Below are 22951 nucleotides of genomic sequence, written 5' to 3'. Positions count from 1 at the left end.
TATCAGTCCTTGAGGCCCATGCCTCAAGTATAACCCATAGTCACATCTGCCACGCATGGACCAATCAAATACCTTTATTTGTGCCACCAGGTTTCAAACCCTTGGTGACTCCAATTCCCACAATTATTAGTCCTATGCCAAATACAAAAATTGGTCCGACCTTCTTGCAAATGCTCGAAGTGGGTATGCCACACACCTCGCGACCCCTAGGTGTCCAAACTTTAACACTATTGAACAATCTAGAAAGGGGAGTTGCATAAGGAATTCATGGTGCTTTAACCAAGGAAGGACCTGCACATAACCCAAAGGAGTCATCTAAACTCGAGTCCATAGAATTTTACAAGCCCATGGACAAATATGATGGAATTCTTGATCATGTTTAATTCATGCGAATATTGGAGCAACAATGTGAAGCGTTTGGCAATTAGGATTTTCCTACCAAGTTACATGCACTCAATCTATGCTTAGTAAGTAAGTCCAATAGATGGTTCATCACATTTATGCCTGCGATTAAGACAAATTTCAAAACTCTAAAGACTGTCTTTATCTACGAATTCTCGAGACAAGGCCCTAGGTGAAGTGCTATAACAAAGCTTTACATGATAGAGTGGAGACCTAAGAAAACCATGTGGGATTACATCTTACATTCTCGAGACAATCCGGATTGCCCTACCAAGGTGCATGTGCTCAATCAATGCTTAGTAAGTAAGTCCAATAGATGGTTCATCACATTGATGCAAGATAAATTTCAAAACTCTGAAGACTGTCTTTATCTACGGATTCTCGAGACAAGACCCTAGATGAAGTGCTACAACAAAGCTCTACACGATAGAGTGGAGACTTGAGGAAACCGTATGGTTTTACACCTTACGCATGAAAACCCTTAACTCGCAATAATGTGAGGACTGGGATAACTTAATGATGTGCAAATAAAGCGATGTTTCCCATAGGATTAAAGAAAAACACTTGCACAATTGGATCATAGTCTTAAATCCAAACTCTTTTGCTCAATGTTACAAAAAAAAGTAATCCAATTCTTCCTCGTCTAAATCAATAAGCAAGGAGTAAAGAGACATTGATCTTTGAGATATCCATTACAGAATTCTATCACACTTCACTTGCATCCTAAACCACTCTTACTTTATAATCCATTACAGAATTCTATAACACTTCACTTGCATCCTAAACCAGTCTTACTTTATTGCAGTCATTGCAAGGCTTTCAATCATGACATCTCACAATGTATGTATTTACGTAAACATGCAACAAGTGTACAACAATCAACTCAAAACCAAAGAATAATGCAAGTCAGTATTCAACTGAAAATGAGATTGAAAGATCTAGAGAGTTTGTGATGACATCTCATTTCAGATTTGCACTGAGAGACACAATCTCATCTTGTGATCATGTAACCTCCATCATTGCACGCCTCCAATCTAATTTTGACTTGTACCTCGGTCTAAAAGCTTACATCGAAGGGTGTTCTAATGCCGCATGCAAACCTTCAAGGTCTTCATCACAAGCTTCTAAACAAGTCTCATCTTGTGATCATGTAACCTCCATCATTGCACCTCTCCAATCTAATTTTGAATTGTACCTCAGTCTAAAAGCTTACATCGAAGGGTGTTCTAATGCCGCATATAAACCTTCAAGGTCTTCACAAGCTTCTAAACAAAGTCTCAATAAACACAATAAGAGAACCTACAATGCCATTGTTCACATTGAGGAATCTTGAAAATGTTGACAGTGTGAAATTAACACCTCCATGATCCCATTTAAGGAGTCGATCAAAGTTTAGCTAGAACAAAAAAAGAGCAATGATTAGTCCTAACGCTAGTCACAACATCACATCCAAGAAACTTGGATAACCTTGGGAAAACTAGCACTCACTCCTAGAAACATTGATGTGATAAATACTGAAATCCCAATGCTTGAACTAGACCCTACTCTAAATCTTCTAAGATTTGATGCAAGATTTAAAAGCCTTTGAAAATATAAACACAATTCAAGCCCAACTTTATCCATGGTGTGAACATAATCTCATGACCCTTGAAGTATAAAATCTCAAGTTTTTTATTTCCAAAAAAGGTGGTTCAAAAGCAATGAAAATCAAACCAAGGTCTTCATAGTGAATATGTACTTCAAAAAATCAACTCAAAAACAAAAAAAACAAAAACAAAAGTTCAATTGGCGTGAAAAACCAATGAAAATTCACAATCGTGAACATCTGGATTTTTTCACATCCAAAAAAAATATTTGAAGAGTAGCATGAATCAATCCTAGCCGCTCCCAATGATTAGGTAAAGCACAAAATCACTTCAACACGAGAAAAATCAAAACTTCATTTGGTATGAAAAACCAGTATTAATGTTCACGTAGTGAAAAACCAATCCGGTTTTTCATGTCCACATCTTTTTGACCAAAGCTATGTATAGCCAAGTTAAAGTCCCTAAAAATAGTCAATTCTCATACCTTTTTTCTCTAAACTTAGCACATCCATCTACCATCATTTTACATCAAATCATTCGTTTGACGTAATTTATTTGTGAATATGCTATCCTAGTTATTTGCATCACACTAATCATATACATTACATGATCTACTAACCTACATTCACCATCTGAGTGATCTATGATAGTAATATACATAAAAAGAATCCAAACTATACAAATTTTCATCCATGAATATCTCAAGATATTCACGCCATGAAAAGCTAGATGTTTTTTCACGTCAGAAAAAAGGTTCAAGAATGACTTTTTCCACAGTGATCACATCTTATGCATTTTAGCCTATTTGTACCTCAAAATGATGACTTTTTTTGACGTGAATATCTCAAGATATTCATGCCATGAAAAATTAGTCTAGTTTTTCATGTAACATGGAATCCTTCCATATCACTACACAAGCCTACAGATCACTTTAGTGCATATTAACAAATCCTAATTATTACTACCCAATCAATATTTATCGCAAAAATTAGTCTAGTTTTTCATGTAACATGGAATCCTTCCATATCACTACATAGGCCTACAGATCACTTCAGTGCATATTAACAAATCCTAATTATTACTACCCAATCAATATTTACCGTAAAAAAAACACCAAAACATTCATTGTCGTCAATAGTCAATTACATCAATGGGTAAGTTGATAGACTTACCATTCTACTTTCAATTGGCTAACTACTATAGCAGTTACTCCGTGAGTACACACTTATCCATTAGTGAAAAAAAATACAAGTTTGTATGTACCATAACCTCGTCATCAACATCCTTCCAAGTACATCTCTAGATGTGAGGGAGACATGGTAGACGAATGATATAATCCATCACCTAGATTTTTCTTTACATGATGACATTCATTAAAACCTCCCCATCAACAAAACCCTCAGCAATAATCTCTTCACCATAAAATCCACACTTGTCTCAAAAAGATGAAGAATTTTTTAATTAACCTCGCAAGTCAAAAGATTTCTTTCATGCCTCTCTAATGATTTTGACATAAAAAACAACTACATCAAGAGTCTGCTTGACTCACTTTAATGCCAATGATATCTACTTATAAGAGCAACAAAACATATTTATACATTAAAAACAAAAAACACATGGCAAGAAGAATACAGAGATAAATCCACTTTCGGATCATTTGATAGTGTCTTGCAACAAGGAAAAGTAATAACCTAGAACAACATTTGCATTGGTTCAATGAATCGAATGAGGACTGAGACACTAGTTCTGATGGATTAAACAGCATTCCTTCGGATCCCCCACACCTTCTCCTCCATTTCCTCCATTTCTAACAAGGCTTAGAATTGTTGCTAACTTATCTAATTAATATAAACTTGCTTGTGATTGCCACAAACAAAAACAGATAAACAAAAACAAAAATCCAAAAATGCAATCACTCAAGCAGAAATCGATATCTTTATCATTTAATAACTAGCCTTCCCCATTCCTTCCGAAGGAACAATGATCATTGGATATTCATAAGCATCAACAAAACAGCTTCTCCTCCACAACACAATCTTTTACTCAATCATGAATGCGATCGACAAGGGGAATTACCGAGCAACGGTGTCCAAATCTACAACTTGGAAGGGCGCCTAGAAATTGTCCGCCGATGAAATACTTATAGAGCAATTTCACTCCAAGAGCATGTGGCAACAAGCTTGAATGGATTCCCTGAAGTATGGTATAAGCAATAGGCCTCTTATGAGCCTTGGGCATCCGATCAGCACGGTTAAAGTGTGAACACTTATAGCCTTGTATATAAGTTACTTTCTCTCATAATGCAATATAGTCTTCCATTATGCAATAAGAGTCTTACTCTTGCTAACTCGCTAACTAATTATCTCTTCTAATGCATGCTAGTGAGTGTGTATGAGTGATTTGAGGTTAGAGGAGGGACAAGGACCTCTAGTCCAACGTAACGGTGCGAAATGCTCGGAGACGGTGGGGTGTGGAGCTCTTAAAGCGGTGTACTCAAGTTTAGCCATTGGAAAGATCCCCACGATGGTTGTAGCTCGCGAAGGTAAGCTCTTGTGATTGTGTTTCTATGAGTGACAAGAAAGCCATGGGATGTAATGTCATATGTCTCCCAGTGAGGCCTAAGAGTGAGACTAAGGGTTTGTCCAAGCATGAGCAACTAAGCATTACACACAATGTAGTGTAGCTGAAGAAAGGTATGCTTCTCATGGGGTAAGTATCATCAGTCCATTCCCACTCGTAAGGGCTATTCCCACTCGTAAGGGTCCCAATGTAGATATTTGATAGAACATCCACTATATAGCCATAGGTCCCCTAGCGGTGGATGCGTCTCACCTCATACCACGAAGCACGAGTAACCATCACTAGGGAAGTATCAGTATACCAAGGCTTCCCATAGCGACCCACTACTCTCACTGTACAGATCAAAGAACCAAGTGCGATCACCTGTACATCACATCTCTTCATCTGCCATCAAGACTGAATGGAATAGAAGGCAACAGCCTCTTCCTTCTCTGGTTTTAGGAATCCTATCACCTGAAGGGGCATATCTGTGCTTTAAAAAAAAACCCAGTTTAGATGTGTATTAACTGCATAATGTCTTCAAGACATCCAACAAAAGTCAACTTGAAACAAGCAAGTAGAGCAAAGAGCTCAATGTGCTTGAGAAAAAACAGCACCAAAAGGTTCTCTAAGTCTTAATGCAATGTTCCTGAGTTTACACAAATTCTATGAACTCAAAATAGACAAGCTACCTGATAGAATACTCATCAAAGAGTGAAGTGATTCAAGAGGACATGCAGACAACAATATAAGGTCAAACAAACAACGTAAAGGACAGTGTACAATGATAAACTATCATTGTTTATCACTAATTGTGATAAACTGCTGGTTACTGGAGAACACATTGATACACCCTGTGGATATGGATGTTACATAAATAGCTGCAACATCCTAAAATTTCAGAAAACCATTTGGTTAGAGGAGCACCACCTCCTCCCAACTGAGTAAGCATAAAAGTTGGGGGTAAAGGGGAGGGGGGTGTTTGAAGCTAGCTGGCCCTGCCCTTGTATTTGTAGCCCTTGTATTTGTATTTGGATAATGCTCCCACAAAAAATAAATAAATAAAATACAGAGCTTACTTTCACAAGATAGCAGGACTATATAGAGATTTCTATACATGAAACTTCTGAACTTCAGTGGCATCTTCACCCTTCACTTCCGTGTCTTCTGAATCCAACAGATAGTACAAGGTATTTTGGAGCTTCGTTGCCCGGTAGAGAACATAATGTTGGACAATGAAAAGGAGATCGAATGCAATAACGATCTGAACAAAAAAAAGGATAGTTCAAGATCAAAAGATGAGGCCACTATGTGAAGAGAATTCAAGTCTACTTTATTAGTTTGTTTAATATGGGATATCATCAGTTGGGCAAGGCCGGAGGTTGAAATTCTTGTTTTCTGCTTCCCCTGACAAAGGGATTATCTAGATATACAAAAATTACTTCCAAAAAAAAAAAGAGAATCCAAAGTTACGCACCAGTGACAACAGCAACTTTCCGATGTTGCCTGAAAAATTATCTGTAGAGCCTGAGAAAACGATTCAGAATAAGTCAGCAGATCAGACAAGAGTTTTCTTAGCTGACAAATAAGAGTGTTGGGGGGAAACCTATCTCTTGCATGGGATCTTGGTCTCTTGCTGGGCTGGAGCATGGTGCTTTCAGTCTTACTTTTGACCTACCTGTCAGTTCTTTCTGGTTCACCCTCCAGCCATGCATAGAGTTCTCTTTTGCACACCACACCTGGAGTGGGTCCAGGGTGTACTATATGCAGCTGTATCCATTGTTAACATGCATTAATTGCTGTTGTTCAAGCTGCTTCTGAGGGCGGATTTGATGCTGTTTTGGGCTAATTCTGCTGATTTTCTTCCCCCTGCTTCAAAAGATATGTAGAAGATAATCAAGCTGGAGCTCCCACGGCCGTGACCTCCCTCCCCATGCACCTTGCTCGCGCCCTGCCCTAGCCATCACCATCACAACCCCCTCCACTCTGCTCGTCCCCTACCTCCTCGCACTGTCCACACCCCCCCTCCTGCTTCGCATCTTCACACGCTGCCTGCCTGTGCACCACCTCTCCACCCTCGCCCTTCTTCGCCGCCTACCTCCTCTGCCCGCCCTGCCATGTGCAGCCCCTGTGCACAGCCTCCCTACCCCTGCCCCTGCCCCACTTCACCCTCACCTGCCTCTCCACCCTGCTCGCCCTTCAGTTCCACTTCGCCCCAGCGCCCACACACTTCGGTCCTCTCTCCGCCCGTCCGCCCACTTCTCGTTGATTCCACCTGGTCATTGGTCACGTGCTCTATCCACAATTGGTGCCCACCCCTTGTCTATCCCCCTTGGAGGACTTTATGGCAGCCGCTCCCTCATCCCCCTCCGAGTCTATCCCCCTTGGAGGACTTTATGGCCGCCCCCAACTGTGTATTGTGGACTCCAGCCCTCATCTTCTCTGTGAAATCGTTAGAAGCCACCATGCTTGTCGGCAGCCCGAGCAGGCAACTCTGAGACCTCCTGCAGGCAGCTCTCATTGGGAACCAAGGACGGATGACCAACATCCAGTTCTTGGGCAATGGCTACATCAGAAACAACAGCCTTGACAGAAAGCACCCTTATGAGTCATAATAGCTACTTACCCCACTTAAGATGCCTTACCCATAGGCTATGGTTAACCTAACCTGATAGCCTTGGAATGTGACACCCCACACTCCAAATACTTGAAGCCTCCCCAATGAACCTACCTTACCACTTGCCGATCCCCCGCCTCAATAACTCCCATTTTCTACAGAGAGTGGAGTTTTCTGGGCATCCACACCAGTGGTATATATGCTGACAGATGGGACACCTTGCACGTGCTTGCCCCCTTTGCCGCACCACAGCACCCCAAGCATCCGGCAGCCGTGGCTCCAAGTGCAAAGTCCTCACCTGGGGCCTCATCCCCACAAGGAGCTAGACTTGGAGTAGTACACTATTGGCAACTGCAACCGCAATTGCCACCGCGACAAGGGCCAGCATCAGTGTTACCAGCTGTTGCATGTGCGGAAGCCTTGCTGTATTGATCCACAGCCCTAAGCCTGATAAAGAACAAGATGCTGATTTAAACATGATTAAGACAGAGGAGAGAGAAGAAGAGAGAGCAGGGTTTTTCTTTGTATTATATGGTACAAAAAGGTTGCTTATGGCTTGAGGCCCTTGGTCAGCCCCAAAGGGGTTGACTTCTGGCCCTACATACTCTCCTACTAATAACTTCTATGATCAATGAATGATAGAAATGACTTGACTTCTGAAAATGATGTCCCATACTTTTATATATGCTAAGGAGGCTGGTCGGCCAGCTACAGGAGCTGTCGGCCAGTACTGGACAACCTTCATGGATAAATCCCCTTGTAAATGATGCGCTTCCTGTACTGTGCTGTCCACACTTCTGCCTACGTGCCTATCACTTGGCCACCTGCTGCTTGGGCCTTCTGCTGGCTGTCGACAGGGTGCCAAGCCCTCCTATGCTGTAGATGGTGATACTGATGGTTCTGTTGATGATGCTGATGTTGATGGTAATTCTGTGATGCTGCTAATGATGCCCTAAATGCTCACTTAATCAGGGATTCTGTCACGGAAACCCTTTTTGTACTTCTTGAGAAGAAATAATTAAACACTCATAAAATACATCAATTATTAAAACAAAGTCTTGAATTTAAATTAAAATCAAATAACGTAACATAACATTAAGAAAAGGAAATAAAATAACATCATCATCATCAAAGGATAGGACAGAGAGTACCACACAGTAAACCAAACCAAATTGGGTACAATCTCCCCCCTCAAGCGTGTAGCTCCACTTCCATGACTTGAGTATTTTGAGAATTTTATTAATAAAAATAGCCCAAGGAGCTAAGAATAGATGAGCGTACATATTGGGCTTCCTTCTCCCACTTTTGGGGTATTGCTTTACACATTTTTAACCGTATGAAATCTCCTAAGGTTTGTACATATAAAAACCTTTGCCCAAATAAAATTGCTAATGGGCCTTGTTACAAAAAATGACTTTGTGCACATTTACACCTATACATTAATCTTGTACCAACTTGCACATTTCATTAAACTGAATCCTCCATAAATTAAATTAAGCATATTTTTGTAATTCATCAAAAAAATATGAATAAATATATACTTGTAACAGTCCTCCCGTTTGAGGAAGCAATTGTCCTCAATTGCGTAAGAAAAATGTCAAGAGAACAAGATTGTTGATGTCATAATATGCAAGGTAAACTCAGAGGTCCGAACATGGCTCAGAGGCACAAAGGCATAGCTCAAAGGTTCTTATGGACATGGAATACCAATCAAGAAAACTCGTGCGACACCAAAGTTGGTGATCATTACACTGATTGTCAAATCAAGAAAACATATACAAAAATGATCATCATCTTTACACCACCGCACAATCTACCAACCATACGATACCTCAATCGATACCCTCGTATAGTGCGACACGTCAATCGGTACCCTCGTACATCTCATGCAGTGCGACACCTCAATCGGTATCCTCGCACTTCTCGTTGCTATACTTAGACGCTATCCACGTTAGTTAAATAATTAATTGAATACATCAATTAATCCCAATGTCGTCTTGAGATATAGATAACCCATAAATAATCAAATACAACCATACCCCTGTTTGCCAGGCGTAAGTACCCAAGGAATCACCCCTCCATACGAACCAACTGAAACAAACAATGAAGGCAGCCACACACATGTTTGCCAGGCGTAAGTATCCAGGGAATCACCCCTCCATACGAACCAACTGAAACAAACAGTGAGGACACAAAAGCATACCATATACGGGCGTCCCCGATATACGGTAGCATAAACGCATGAGAGGATGGCTTTATGATTGGTGTGAAAGACTAGATCTAATATGCAGTGAATCAATCAAATGAATGTATGTAAGACGAGCCTATGTGTCCCATACCACATAGTCGTGTTGTACATACAAACATAGGATGGTAGAAAGATAGAAGACATAAATGCGTCTGGAGTAAGTATATGAAAGCAATCTGATGTCCCATACCACCAGATTAATTTTATACATTACTTTCTTCAGAATAAAAGTTTGAGGCAGAGTGCCAGCTCCCTGTGAAACTTAAATTCCGACATAATTTTTCTCTATCTAGAAATTTCATTTATTTTATTGAGCTTGAACTAATCTTAATGTAAGGTTTAGTAATTACATTATTAGGTTGAAATGAGATTATAGAAAAACTTATGAAAAAGTTGTTATAAAAGAAGGCGAATATGTATACATACCTCCATTGTTGGTTCGTATTGAGGGGTGATTCCTTGGATACTTACGCCTGGCAAACATGTGTGTGGCTGCTTTCACTGTTTGTTTCAGTTGGCTCGTATGGAGAGGTGATTCTCTGGATACTTACGCCTGGCAAACATGTGTATGGCTGTATTTGATTATTTATGGGTTATCTATATCTCAAGACGACGTTAGGATTAACTGATGTGTTCAATTAATTGTTTAATTAACTAACGTGGATAGCGTCTGAGTATAGCAACGAGAAGTGCGAGGATACCGATTGAGATGTCGCATTGCATGAGATGTATGAGGATACCGATTGACGTGTCGCACTATACGAGGGTACCGATTGAGGTGTCGTATGGCTGGTGGATTGTGAGGTGGTGTGAAGATGATGATCATTTTTGTACATGTTTTCTTGATTTGATAATCAGTGTGATGATCACCAACTTTGGTGTCGCACGAGTTTTCTTGATTGGTATTCCATATCCATAAGAACCTCTGAGCCATGCCTTTGTGCCTCTGAGCCATGTTCAGACCTCTAAGTTTACCTTGCAGGCTATGACATCAACAATCTTGTTCTCTTAACATTTTTCTTACGCAATTGAGGACAATTGCTTCCTCAAACGAGAGAACTGTTTTACAATTGCTTCCTCAAACGGGAGGACTGTTTTACAAGTATATATTTATTCATTTTTTTTAATGAATTACAAAAATATGTTTAATTTAATTTGTGCAGGATTCACTTTAATGGAATGTGCAGGTTAACACAAGATTAATGTATAGGTGTAAATGTGTCTCAAAATACTTAAGTCGTGGAAGTGGAGCTACACGCTTGAGAGGGGAGATTGTACCCAATTTGGTTTGGTTTACTGTGTGGTACTCTCTATCCTATCCTTTGATGAGGATGATGCCTGGATGGAGTCCTTCAAGACGGGGGTTCTCCATAGGAGGTTGGTCCCCATAGGAGCCTCACCCACTCATGATAGATCTTTGATGGTACTATTCCCACTTTCGTCCAAAGAGTCTACATCATGGGCCTCTAGGAGAGGAAGTGGGACATCAATCCCCCCCCCCCCCCCCTGTTGAGATCATGGGTGTCACATCCTAGCACTTACGACTTTCAGTGAATAGACCTTTGGTGCATGTCCAATGGTGTTGGGTATTTCGGAGCTTCACGTGTGTCCATTGTGTGCTTATATAACTGTGTTTGTGTATCTACATGTGTCCATGTGTAAAGCCTCTAAAAGGGCTAAATGTGTATGACCACCTTGTTCATTTATAAGTTTGTGAACACCTGTTAGATATGAATGTCCTCTTATCTGGATAAGATAAGTATGTGCTATGTGTCATGTTCCCATTAGTACTTGTGATTTGTGTGATTCAAAAGATAAGACCTTGCACCTACAAAAAGAGAATGTACTTTCATTTTATAAACAATGAAGCATTATGAGTTTGTGCCCAACACGGAGTTTGCTGCATCTCCTATGCTAGTAGAGGTCCTCTTCCAGACGATCTGCTTCATACGGAGGATCAGAGATATGCCATCAGATCGACTCTCACATAGAGCTTTTGAGGCGTCCAGGTAGCTCGCACAGAGAGTGGAGATAGGAGATCATGGTATTCACAGATGATACAGTGGCTCACTCAGCATGGTCTCGACATAGATCACCTGCCACCTTTCCAGTATGATATACATACACCACACATCCAACTCTCTCACAGTGAGAGGAACAGAGTCCTTCGGCAGGATTTATGGCAACGATACACTCGAGACTTGGATTACACCCAGTCTATCATACTGCTGTTGGCTATATTCATTTCTTTTTGGTGTCAGTAGCACCTCAACGTAATTATTCTCAGCAGTTGATGAAGCTATCAAGAAGCCTCTACCGCCGAAGATGCTATACTACAAAGATCAGTTTATGCGTATCTCAGCGGATGGATTCATACAGAGACCTGGATACATGGATGTGTACATGCCTCACAGTGCCCGAGTGGCGATTGGCCAGCTCAGAGTGTCATCACACCAGCTTGAGATTGAGCCAGGTAGGGTAGCACGGATCCCCAGAGCAGAGAGGATATGCAGATTATGCCAAGAGGAGATTAAGAGTGAGCAACATTATATATGCAAATGCAGAGCATATAGTGTCATTAGAGAGAGATACACCACCATCTTCAGTAGACATCCCTCACTCCGCTAGATCATGGAGTCCGCAGACCAGCGCAAATTTGGCCAGTTCTTGTTAGAGACACAGCACCACAGAGAGACACTAATACGGACTCATACCACAGGGAGAGGTGGGCGACAGCTCCAGCTCACTGATTTCTTTCAGAGATCTATCCCAGTGCCTACCCTGACACAGGAGGAGGTTACACTTCAGCGCGCTGCGGACCTCCGAGCTAGACGGAGACCGAGAACACCAAGCTACCAGACTCCCAGACTACATCAGAGGGAGATCACAGAGATACGGGCTCGACATTAGCACCATATCCAGGAGCGGCTAGCTCACTTACACTCACACCCGGAGATCATGCTCCGAGGTATTTTTGCCTCACCATCGCTTATGTATCACATATTACACCCCCCATTATGGTACTGGTTGAAGCTAGACAGATCTGCATTGCATTCTTGTATACCCTACACATATAGGTTGCATACTGAGCCTCTAGCAGTAGTGCTCCATTCATCACCCCCCCCACTAGCTCAGTACTTTCATACTTTATTTCATGTTCATTTTGTCCTTTTATTTCTGGACATCCAAAAGACATTGATTTGTCTCATAAGTCGAGTTCGGCCTCTAGTAGACGTTAATACAGCTTTCTTTCTAAAAACCTTACACTGTCGTGATCTACCCCTGCGAGCGCCGCCTCTTCCCCCTCCCGCTGCTTCTCGCCGTCGCGCACCCCCCTCTCCCCCCCGCCTCCTTCCTCGCCTTCTCCCCCCGCCATCTCTCCCCCCCCGCCTTCTCCTCCTCCACCTCCTTCCTCGTTTCCTCCCCCGCCATCTCTCCCCCCCCCGCCTCCTTCCTCGCTTCTCTCCCCCGCCTCCTTCCTCGCTTCTCTTCCCCCGCCTTCTCCTCCGCCATCTCTCCCCCCCCGCCTTCTCCTCCGCCTCGCTTCTCTCCCCCGCCATCTCTTCCCCCCCCCCCCCCCCCCCCCCGCCTTCTCTTCCGCTGCGCGGCTCTTCCCCCCCGCCTTCTCCCTCACCTCCCCTTCCGTCTCGCCCCTCCCCCCACCGCTAGTTCCCCCGCCTCCGCTCCGCTCCCCCCGCCCCGCCCCCGCTATCCGCTAACCTTCCGCCTCTCCGTTTCCTCGTAGGGCTGTGTCCCTCCCGTTGGTGACCCCGGTTTCTGGCCTTTTCCCTCTGGAGGACTCCATGGAAGCCGCTCCGACTACCCCTGCCGATTCCGGTCTCTGTCTGGAGTTCACAGCTGCAGATCATCAGTTGTTTGTTTCCACAGTATCCGCTCTTGAGGCCTCCTCCTTGGTCTGCAAGATAGTGAGTAGCCGTCCGATGCGGAGAGAGCTTCGCGACCTTCTGCAAGGCAGCCTCGTTGGCGTGCCTGCCAAGATCGTCAGCGTCGATTTTTTGGGACGTGGCTACTACCAGGTGGATTTCGAGTCCCCCCAAGCAGCTCAGATGGTGCTGGCTCGGAGCCCCATTGCCCTCCACTCATCCCGGGCGTTCCTGGCGCGATGGACTCACGGTTTCGACCCCGCTTCTGACCCGCTAGCAGGCGCGACAGCTTTCCCCATCACTATTTGCTTTCCTGGACTCCGCAGGGAGTACTTGCCCCTCTTGTCATCCATTGGCAAGGCGTTCGGACAGGTGGTGGAGACGCCTCAGACAGCGGCTTCAGTGATAGCTCGGGCAGCAGGACTCCCGGCCATTCGTGTTGTGGTTCCGTCACCGGAGTCCCTCCCGAAGACGATCCTCCTCCCTTGTCTTTCTGGAGGACATCTGATATAGCGCGTGGAGTATTCGGGCCTCCCCGGCCAGTGCTACATCTGTCGGGAGATGGGCCACCTCGCACGCGCCTGTCCCCGCAAGGAGGTTCATCCTCCACGCACTGCCACCTCTGGACCCCCTTCAGGAGGCCCGAGGGGTGGCCATCCACCTCAGAGACCGGACATCCCTGGCTCGTCTCAGCAGGCGCCATCATCTGACGAGCAGGCCCCGGCGGAGGATGCCGCGCAGACCTAGGAGGCTGGCGGATGGCAGGAGGTTCACCGGCGGTGGAAACGCCCGACCCGCAGGGACCGTCGCCGACGCCAGCAGGCAGCACAGGCTAGCGGACAGGTGACTCCGGCTGGCGTCCAGGCACCTACCCGCACTTATGCTCCAGTCAGGGATAGGCGGCCAACAGGTCCCACCCCGATGGACGAGGATTCAGACTCAGTGCCCATTGAGGCCTCCGGTGGAGCCCCCCACGTGGAGACCCCGCTCCCGCCTCCCCCCGCGGGGGGCCCCACCCCCTCCATGGAGCAGATTCCTGAGGATCCCGGGCCGCACACTGCGACCCCCGGCTCCTCTTCCCCTCACTCGGAGAGCACTCCTTCCACCCCCCCCTCTCCCCCCCTCCCGCCTCCCCCGGCGGCCCCCCCTGACACCTATCCTCTGGCAGATGCCTCTCCATCCTCTCCTCGCTCTCCCCCCTCCTCTCCGCGAGCCACCATCCCTCCCTCGGCCTCTCCATGATACTCCGCCAGACCACCCACTGCCCCGGGGCAGCGCAGCTGGGTAGGCCAGAGTTCAGTCCAGCGGCTGTTCCACCGCCACTCCGGGCCGGTGGAGATGGCGATCCTAGCTTCGCCTGCCACAGAGTTCTCTCCGACCTCCCCTGGGGGCCCCCCGCGAGTGATGGGGCTCCCAGTGGATTACGGTTTTTTCAGGTGTTCCCAACTGGATGCTGGCCCGTTCGAGACACTGGTCGCACCCTTGCGAGTTTGCGTGGTGTGCCATCCCTCTCGTTCTCCTTCAATGTGGTGAGCAGCATGGTGGCCTTCTCCTTTCCTCTCAGTGTTGCCCCAGATACAGCATGGGATTGCAACTCTGTAGAGGAAGTTTTGCGTGATCAGATACTGGAGTTTTCTCACCACTTCAGTGACTTGGGGCTCACGGACCTATTGCAGACCCGATTACACTCAGCCCGCATGAGCTTGTTTGGTATAGGAGATTGGCGGGCGGATCCGGTCCACACCTCAGTTGAGGCGGTGCTACTGATTCTCCTCCATGCCGCCCCGAGGGTGCAGCCTACCTTTAGATACATATATGCAGAGGATTGGTCTCACGCCTATGCCCTGAACAGGGCGAAGACGGAGTGGGGCTGGAGACAGAGACAGGTCACCCTCTTTTTGGAGAGACTCCGCACCTGGACAGACAGTAACTATTCTCCCTCCAAGCCGGCGCCCAAGACTCTCAGAGTGGAGGGCAGATCATCCGGGCCGGCTGAGAGGGGTGAGCCAGTGGCGGCTGCTTCACTTGCCATAGCTCATCCATGAGGATCCTCTCATGGAACATCCAGGGTCTTGGTGGACATCGCTGCTACATTGGTCGGGGCAGACTCCGCCAAGAGATCCAGAGGGCTCTCGTTGGAGGACCCATAGATATCCTTTTCATTCAGGAACACCACCTTTCTGCCGGGCGTACCCGCACCTGCGGGAAGATCTTGCCAGGCAGGAGTCACACTTTTTGGTCACCGGCATATGGCTCCCAGGGGAACCAGGGTGGAGTATGCATCTCAGTCAGCGAGCAGCTTCTATCCGAGGTTGTGGATTCTGGCACTCTGGTCCAGGGTCGAGCGCAGTGGATCATCCTTCGGGTTGGGGAAGACCGCATTGGCTTCCTCAACTTCTACGCCCCTAATGGGGCGACCGGGAGAGCCGAGTTCTGGAGCACCATTAGGCAGTCCCTCCCCATGGCAGACCATTGGTGCCTAGGGTGGGATTGCAACATGCTGGAGGATGCAGAGGACAGGATGGGGGGCAGCCAGGAGACCATTCATGGGCCGGAGCTCGCTGCCTGGGAGGAACTAGTGCTGCAGGTGAGAGGCCAGGATCCGTGGACTCTCTCGGAGTTTGGCACGTTGCAGGGGAGTTTATCTTTCTCGCGCTCGGATAGACGGGCCACAGGGGTTAACCTTTCCCGCATTGACAGGTTTTACATTGATGAGTGGGCTTGTGATAGAGGTGGCACTGTGGGTATACTTGCAGGCTCCTCGTTTTCAGACCACTTTCCAGTGCTTCTCCAGATCGAGGACCCTACGAGAGGAGAGCGAGGCCAGAGTGTCCGGATTCCAGATTGTCTCTTAGAGGAGCCTGAGATTGCGACCAGAGTTGAGCAGGTCTGGCAGGAGCTTCAGTTCAGGAGAGGATCGGCAGCCAGCGATCTTGCCAGGGGTTTGCAGGAGATCAGTAGGATGCTCAGACAGGCTGCCCTGGACCGTCTGGAGGCTTTCAGAGAGCACGAGAGGAGCTTGCGGAGGAGTCTAGCTTCCCTTCAGAGACTCCAGGAGAGGGATCCTACGAGCCCTTGGATTTTAGAGCAGATGGAGTCAGCTCGCACAGAGATCAGATCCATCGAGGAGAGGAGGGTGGAGTTCCGATTCCATGCTCAGGCTTCTTTTTGGAGACAGGCTGGAGACAAAGTGACTCCAGATTTCTGAGGCGACAGGGCCTCGCTTCAGACGAGAGGGCCTCAGGCGTCTTCGGCAGGCTGATGGCCAGGTAGTGGTGGATCCCCCCAGGGTTCGGGCGATAGCCACCGATTTTTACAGGGATCTGCTCTCTGTTGAGCCAGCAAATGACAGGGTGAGAGAGGCTCGGGAGGCAGTCTGGAGCTTCACGAGACCGGTTGTGCCGGCCCATTTGCAGCACTCCCTTCTCTCCCCCTTCTCGGATACGGAACTGGAGGAGGCTCTTCAGGCACTTCCTCGGGGCAAATGCCCAGGAGAGGACGGTCTCTCGGTGGCTTTCTTCCAGAGGTACTGGGGTCTCTTGCATAGGAGTTTCAGATTGGCATTCCAGGAGATTATGGAGTCGGAGACATGTCGGACAGCATGGCAGAGGGGCTGATTCACTTGATCCCCAAAGTGGGAGGAGACAGATTGGAGATTAGACAGTGGAGACCGATCACCTTGCTAGGCACGGCCTACAAGGTCCTAGCTAAGGCGATCAGCAGGCGGCTTCAGCCTCACCTTCCGGACATCATCCACTCCACGCAGACAGGCTTCATCCAGGATAGGAGCATCCTGGATAACATCTTCTCTTTCTGGGAGGCTACGGCTTTGGCTAGATTTCGGCAGGAGGATCTGGCTGTGCTCCTTCTCGACTTCGAGAAGGCATATGATCGGGTGGACTGGGCCTTCCTGGAAGGCACTATGGAGAGGATGGGCTTCCCCCCTCAGTGGATCCGTGGGGTCTCTGCACTCTACACATCGGCTCATAGCCAGGTGCTGATACAGGGCGTGCGCGGAGAGAGGTTCCAGCTCTCGTGCTCGGTGCGGCAGGGGTGCCTCTTGGCGCCCTTTCTTTTTCTTTTTGTGGCAGAGGCCATGAGCACTTTTTTGACGGCACAGGATACAGGTTTGCGGGGCCTCCAGCTCCCCATCCGTACCTCGGAGGAGCTCCTAGACTCGGAGTTTGCGGATGACACTGCTGTCTATCTTCACGGAGGGGAGGAGGCTTCGCCTCAGCCATGGACAGGTTTTGCAGAGCTTCGGGCGCTTTGATCAACTGGCACGAGTCGTGTGGGTTGTGGGTCAGTTCTGTGCCCCCCCCGACTTGGAGGCCAGTTGATGGGTTTCACTGGCTGCCCCCCGGCACTACAGTGCGCTATTTGGGATGCTATGTGGGCATTGACATATCTCCGGAGCAGCAGATAGCCCCCCTTCTTCTGAGCATTCGGAAGAAGCTTCTGTATTGGAGTACCGCTCGTTTATCTCTGGCTGGCCGAGTGGTTGTGGCCAACCAGGTTCTGCTTGCTACCATGTGGTACATCACTTCTTGCTGGGCCTTCTCTCGGGCGTGCATTGGCCAGGTACAGAGGCTCATCAGGAACTTTCTTTGGTCCGGTGGCGACGGGCGGCCCGCCAGGGCCAAGGTGGCATGGGCTGTGATCACTCAGCCGAGGGAGAGAGGCGGCCTGGGCATAGTTGATCCTATTTGCCAAAGCCGAGCTTTGCTTGGCAAGTTGGTGGTTCGTGGCCTCCTACCAGGCGCTGAGCCGTGGAAGGAGTTTCTTGTTTCCAGGATTCTCAGCCGCACTCCTTCTCTTAGCGGCCCCTGGACCCCCAGCATCAGGTGGATCTTTACAGAGCAACGATCCAGAGGAGTGGGCCTTGGCTTCGAGGAGCGTTTTGCAGCTAGCCTTCTGAGGGCCTGGGAGCATCTGAGGCCGTCACTCTTCCAGACTCCCCCGGGCACCGATGAGGAGCGCCTGAGGCAGCCATTGATCTGGAACCCCTTGATCCGACTTCCCAGTGGTCATATGGTTGGATCGCGATCTCACGTGTCGTGGGGCCCGTTGAGCTCCGGCCCAGCCCAGTCCCTAGACGACTGGATATGTTTTCAGCAACTGCCTCTAGAGGCTCAGGAGAGGAGACTCAGCGGGATGAGGGGCAGAGAGTTGATGAGGCAGGACATTGAGGCGGCCATCCCTGGGAGTGGCGGACTCTAGTACAGGACCCTCCACCTCCACAGTGGATGGGCGTCTTCACTCGGCATGAGATCCTTCTAGCAGTCTGCGGCTCAGCAGAGAGAGTCGCCCCACTCACTTTCGAGGTGGGAGAGGGAGGCCAGCTTCAGAGGACCCGACTAGATTTGGATGAGCTCCAGGGTTGTATTTTTCAGAGGGTGCGGGTGGTCGGCTTTCATCAAAGACAGTGGCATGTAGACCCCTCACCGGCCTCGATAGGGGAGGACCTTTCTTGGAGATTATGGGCTTGGAACAGCAAGCCTCTTATTCGCCTTCAGTGGGATCCAGGTGAGTGGCTTTGGCGAGATCCCTACTCGGCCCCTACCAGCCCAGGCATCCTCTTTTTTCAGTACACAGCGAGGCTGGGGCGGCGGACCCAGAGGCACAGGATAGCGGGCACCCCGGCGGCGGCGACAGGGGCTCTCCCCTGCCTTCCTTAGGGACTTCTGGCAGCGCCTTTGGGCCAGCTTCCGGCCCCGAAAGGTGACGCTTTTTCTCTGGCTTACAGCGCATAGAGGACTGGCTGTTGGGGCTTCGCTAGCTTTTGGCAGACACCCAGCGTCCTGCCCTCGGTGCGGCCATGCACAGGAGTCGCAGCGGCACTGCTTATGGGATTGCCCACAGGCACAACAGGTCTGGCAGCACGCTCTCAGGATGGTTTTTGCAGGCTCGCCAGGTGAGATGATGGTGACGTGGGGTGCGGTGACTTGGGCCACAGACAGCGGCCCGGCCCTTGGATACGAGGACGTCCCTGGCAGTGTGACCATCCAGGTTTCTGACAGGGCGATGGCGGTGGTTCCGACGCCAGACTTCTCTTCGGCAGTCTCCCAGGAGGGGGACGGGCACAGATGGGAGATGATCAGCAGCATGACGGCTTAGCACATATGGAGAGCCCGATGTAGGGAGGCCATGGACCGCCAAGCGACTCCACCGGCGGAGGTCATACAGGCCCTCTGGGTGGACATCATTCACACCTTGAGAGGACACTGGGGGAAACTTCAAGGCGACTCGGATCGCATGAGAGGTCGCCGCAAGGCGTTCCTCCGCACTTCCTTTCCTCATTGCGAGAGGCGAGGATGTCATTTGGCAGTACAGGCCTCCAGTTTGGCTCTTCTCACCTCCCGCATGTACTACTAGGTAGCCCCCCCCAGAGAGCGGCCAGCCACAGGGGGTGGAGCTCAGGTGTTCAGTGTTTATTATCCCTCCTTGTGAGGTGAGCTTTGTAGCCTTATGGCGTTTTCTCATTAACTAATAGAAGGATCGTTTTTCAAAAAAAAAAAACAGCTTTCTTTCTTTCTTTCTTTCTTTCTCTCTCTCTCGAATGCCCACGACAGTTCCTCTACTACGACATCGAAGTCCACCATCCGTACCCACACTGCAGCTCTATGCCCTAGATGTAAGATTCCTCCTCAACCTGAATAATGAATAAGCTTTTACCTCAATCCTTTGTAATCATTTCCTATTTCACAATGCAAGAAAATATTATTTTTTCTTGTTTTTTCCTAGAGAGAAGAAAAATTCTAGAGAGAGGTAATTCAATATTGAGATATTTTTGGATATAAAAATTCTCTTAATATCTGAAATATATTTTCCTGAAACAGAAGTTCAAAATAAATTCTCCAATGTGCATTAGGAATCAATTAAAAATGATATAAGAGACCTTAGCCTAAGGGTCTAGATTTTCAAAAAAATTTGGATTATAGTCCAATTAAGATTCCTATGGGCCAATAGGATTAATCCTAGTGTTGGGATAAGATAAATCCAAAGAATAAAAGAAAATATCCAAAAATGAGTAAATGCTCACATAAGATAAAGAGTTGACTGAGTACAAGATTTATTAGTTAAAAATTAAAAGATATTACTAAAAAAAAGAGATATTTTAAAAAAATGATGCATTTTTGACACCTTGGTAATAAGGAGAGGGGAGACCTTTAAGGTAGGCCCCTTTTTCACATGTGTTAACCCATGGCGGACGCACTATGTTTTACGTCATTAATTTAAATATTCTGAGTCATGGGCCGGGCTTGTCGGCACCATATGTTAAGGATAAAGGGATTGGGTGATCGCCGATGAGAGGCGCACCTTGGATATCAGTAGGATAAGGGTTAAGGTCGGCCGGCCATGTATGGGCGCCCAAGTGTGAACGGCCAAGTCACCTATATGAGTCAAATGTAACCCTAAAATCCTCATTCTCAGGTGTTGTGAATACGAGAGTGCTCTTGCCTTATCTCTTTGGTTTCCTTCTCCTGCGTGTGTGTGTGTGTGTGAGAGAGAGAGAGAGAGAGAGAGAGAGAGAGTGATCGAGCACTGTGTAGCGGCACGGCGGCGGAGAGGCGGTAGAGCGGTGACGGCGGCTCCTCCTTCACGACTGCGACGCGGGAATCCTTCAAGGCGGCAGTTAAGCGGTGAGTGACACACCTTTTTGCATTCTGTTTTGAGCTTCCTTCCCTGGTTGTATGCTTGTAGCCATTCGTGGCTCGCATACGGTGTCTGGCAAGTCCCCAGCTACGACCTGTGCAGCAAAAGCGCACATTTTTGGCGCCGCTGCCGGGGAGTTGCCCTGCACCAAGCTCCAGTTTGCAGCTTGGCTGCTGCGTGAAGTTTAATCTACACTGCAGGAAAGGCGTCTGTGTTGCTGTTGAGGTGTTTCTGTGGTTTTCAATCTCTGTTTCTGCAATTTGTCTTCTGTATCCCTGTTTCTTTTGTTATATTTTCGCTCCGCGTGTAGGCGTACGTTCTGTTATCTGGTTTCTGCGTGTGAGAGGGATTTCTGAATCCCCAGATCTGTGCTGTGTGTGCGAACTGCACCGCGGCCAAGGCTGAACCCTAAGGAAACCCTAGAAAACTTATCTCACAAAAAAAAAACAGAAAATAAAAAATAAAAAAATTATAAAAAAGAAAAAAGAAAAAATTAAATTTTATTTTCAAAGAAAGAACCAAACGTGTGGAGAGGAAAGCTTTTCTAATTGGAGAAAAATTTTTTGAAAAGAAAGAACCCCAATTGACCCACGACCCACGACCCCGACCCCGACCCCGACCCCGGCCCCGGCCTCGGTCTCGGTCTCGGTCTTTTGATATATATATATAGGAGAGTGAGCCTCCATAGCTTTCTCTCAAGTGAGAGCTTATGGGAAGTCGTGCCCTATATGTAGCCCACTCCCCAAGGAGTAAAGTGAGCATGTGGGATAAAGCCCTCACCCTTTCCTCCACAAGCAAATAGGCTTTTGCCCCTTCCCCCCAAAGGAAACGGACTATTTTGAGGACTACAGGAGCTCTAGATAGGCGAACACGGTGCTGTAAAGCACACTAGGACCCTTTAAACGATACGCTCGTTTCGAGCTATCACACGCCCTAGTCCAAGTTCGACCGTAAGTAAGGGGGTCAAAAACGAGTTAAAAACAATCTAAAAACAAGTAAAAACGAGGTGCAAAATACCCAAGAAACCACTTGTGTGGGCTTCAAGGGTAGTTACCAACGCACGTAGGGTACCCACGTCACATGCATCTACGTTCTGGTCGGGTGCTAGAGCCTGAACCACTAGAAAGCGTTTCAGTCTACGCAGGCTCACACCATCCCTCCACGTTGGCATCTTGGCCTTCGGCTGGAACCCAAGGGAGTGCAACCCAAGATCCTCGAATAGTGGATAGTGACTCGTCCTCTGACTCAGAAGCCATGGAAGGACACCCTACCAAGAACCCTGAGGAGACAAGCCAAAACATGCCAGTGTGGGCCCCACAACCTGAATCTAGCATGTTTAGTCGTCTAATCGAGACCTTTAGTAGAGCTACACGCTCTGAGCATGCAACAAGCGAAGTAAATGAGGAAGGAGGGGTAGTGGATTCGCCATTCACATCTTATGTAGACCCTACCCTCCCAAAGAGTGTCCATGTGGATATTCTACCGACTTTGTTCAATGAGGGCCCTACTGAGCTACCACATTCCGATGCTCTTCCTAAAGTAGAGGTCCCTAGAAGCCAATCCATAAGAAGTGACATTGCGTCCACTTCAAGAGAACCGTTTGGCACACCAAGTCTGGATGGGGTATTTCTCAATGAAAATTGGGAATATGATCTACACACAGAGACTCTAACGGACCTATACACGGGTTACACATACCATGTAGGTTGGTTAGAAGTCCTACGATCTACATCTAGCGCCACTAATCTAGAAGAGCAGCAGCAAATGATATGTGAGGTTATTCATAGAATTATCCAAATTGAGAGGCAAAATAGGGGAGTGAACTTAGGTTCCACTGGCCCTATGAGATTCTTGGATACAGGCAAGGCCAAACAACCAACCCTATCACAATTGGAGACTCCCTCGGTGAGTCCCATAGACCCTTCATATGTTGTTTCGCCTGGAGTTTCAATGCAAGTTGAGCCCACGAGCAGTAACTTTAGCTTTCCAACCTTGGCTC

The 22951-nt window shown here is 47.5% G+C and overlaps 1 protein-coding gene across 2 annotated transcripts in view; it reads right to left on the bottom strand.

The window, feature by feature from the left end:
- Positions 1-5319: 5319 nt before the first annotated feature.
- LOC147614556 (PQ-loop repeat family protein / transmembrane family protein) overlaps positions 5320-22951 on the bottom strand; it is a 101896-nt gene continuing 84264 nt past the window's right edge. The window contains exons 7-8 of one of the 2 annotated variants that reach the window (XM_086781107.1): positions 6025-6074; positions 5320-5811 (exon numbers count right to left, since the gene is read on the bottom strand). In XM_086781107.1, coding sequence (XP_086637233.1) covers positions 5659-5811; positions 6025-6074 — 203 coding nt within the window. In that variant the 3' untranslated portion in view covers positions 5320-5658. Of the gene's footprint in view, positions 5812-6024; positions 6075-6210; positions 6417-22951 lie in introns of those variants that run through there. The other variant, XM_086781108.1, reaches the window with a different exon arrangement.

Source organism: Cibotium barometz, chromosome 42 (assembly GCF_041138505.1).
Source record: "Cibotium barometz isolate CiBa-2024 chromosome 42, ASM4113850v1, whole genome shotgun sequence".
In the NCBI taxonomy this organism is placed as follows: Eukaryota; Viridiplantae; Streptophyta; class Polypodiopsida; order Cyatheales; family Cibotiaceae; genus Cibotium; species Cibotium barometz.
Note: the sequence above shows the minus strand (reverse complement) of the source record. Positions and strands in the feature narration are given on the sequence as shown.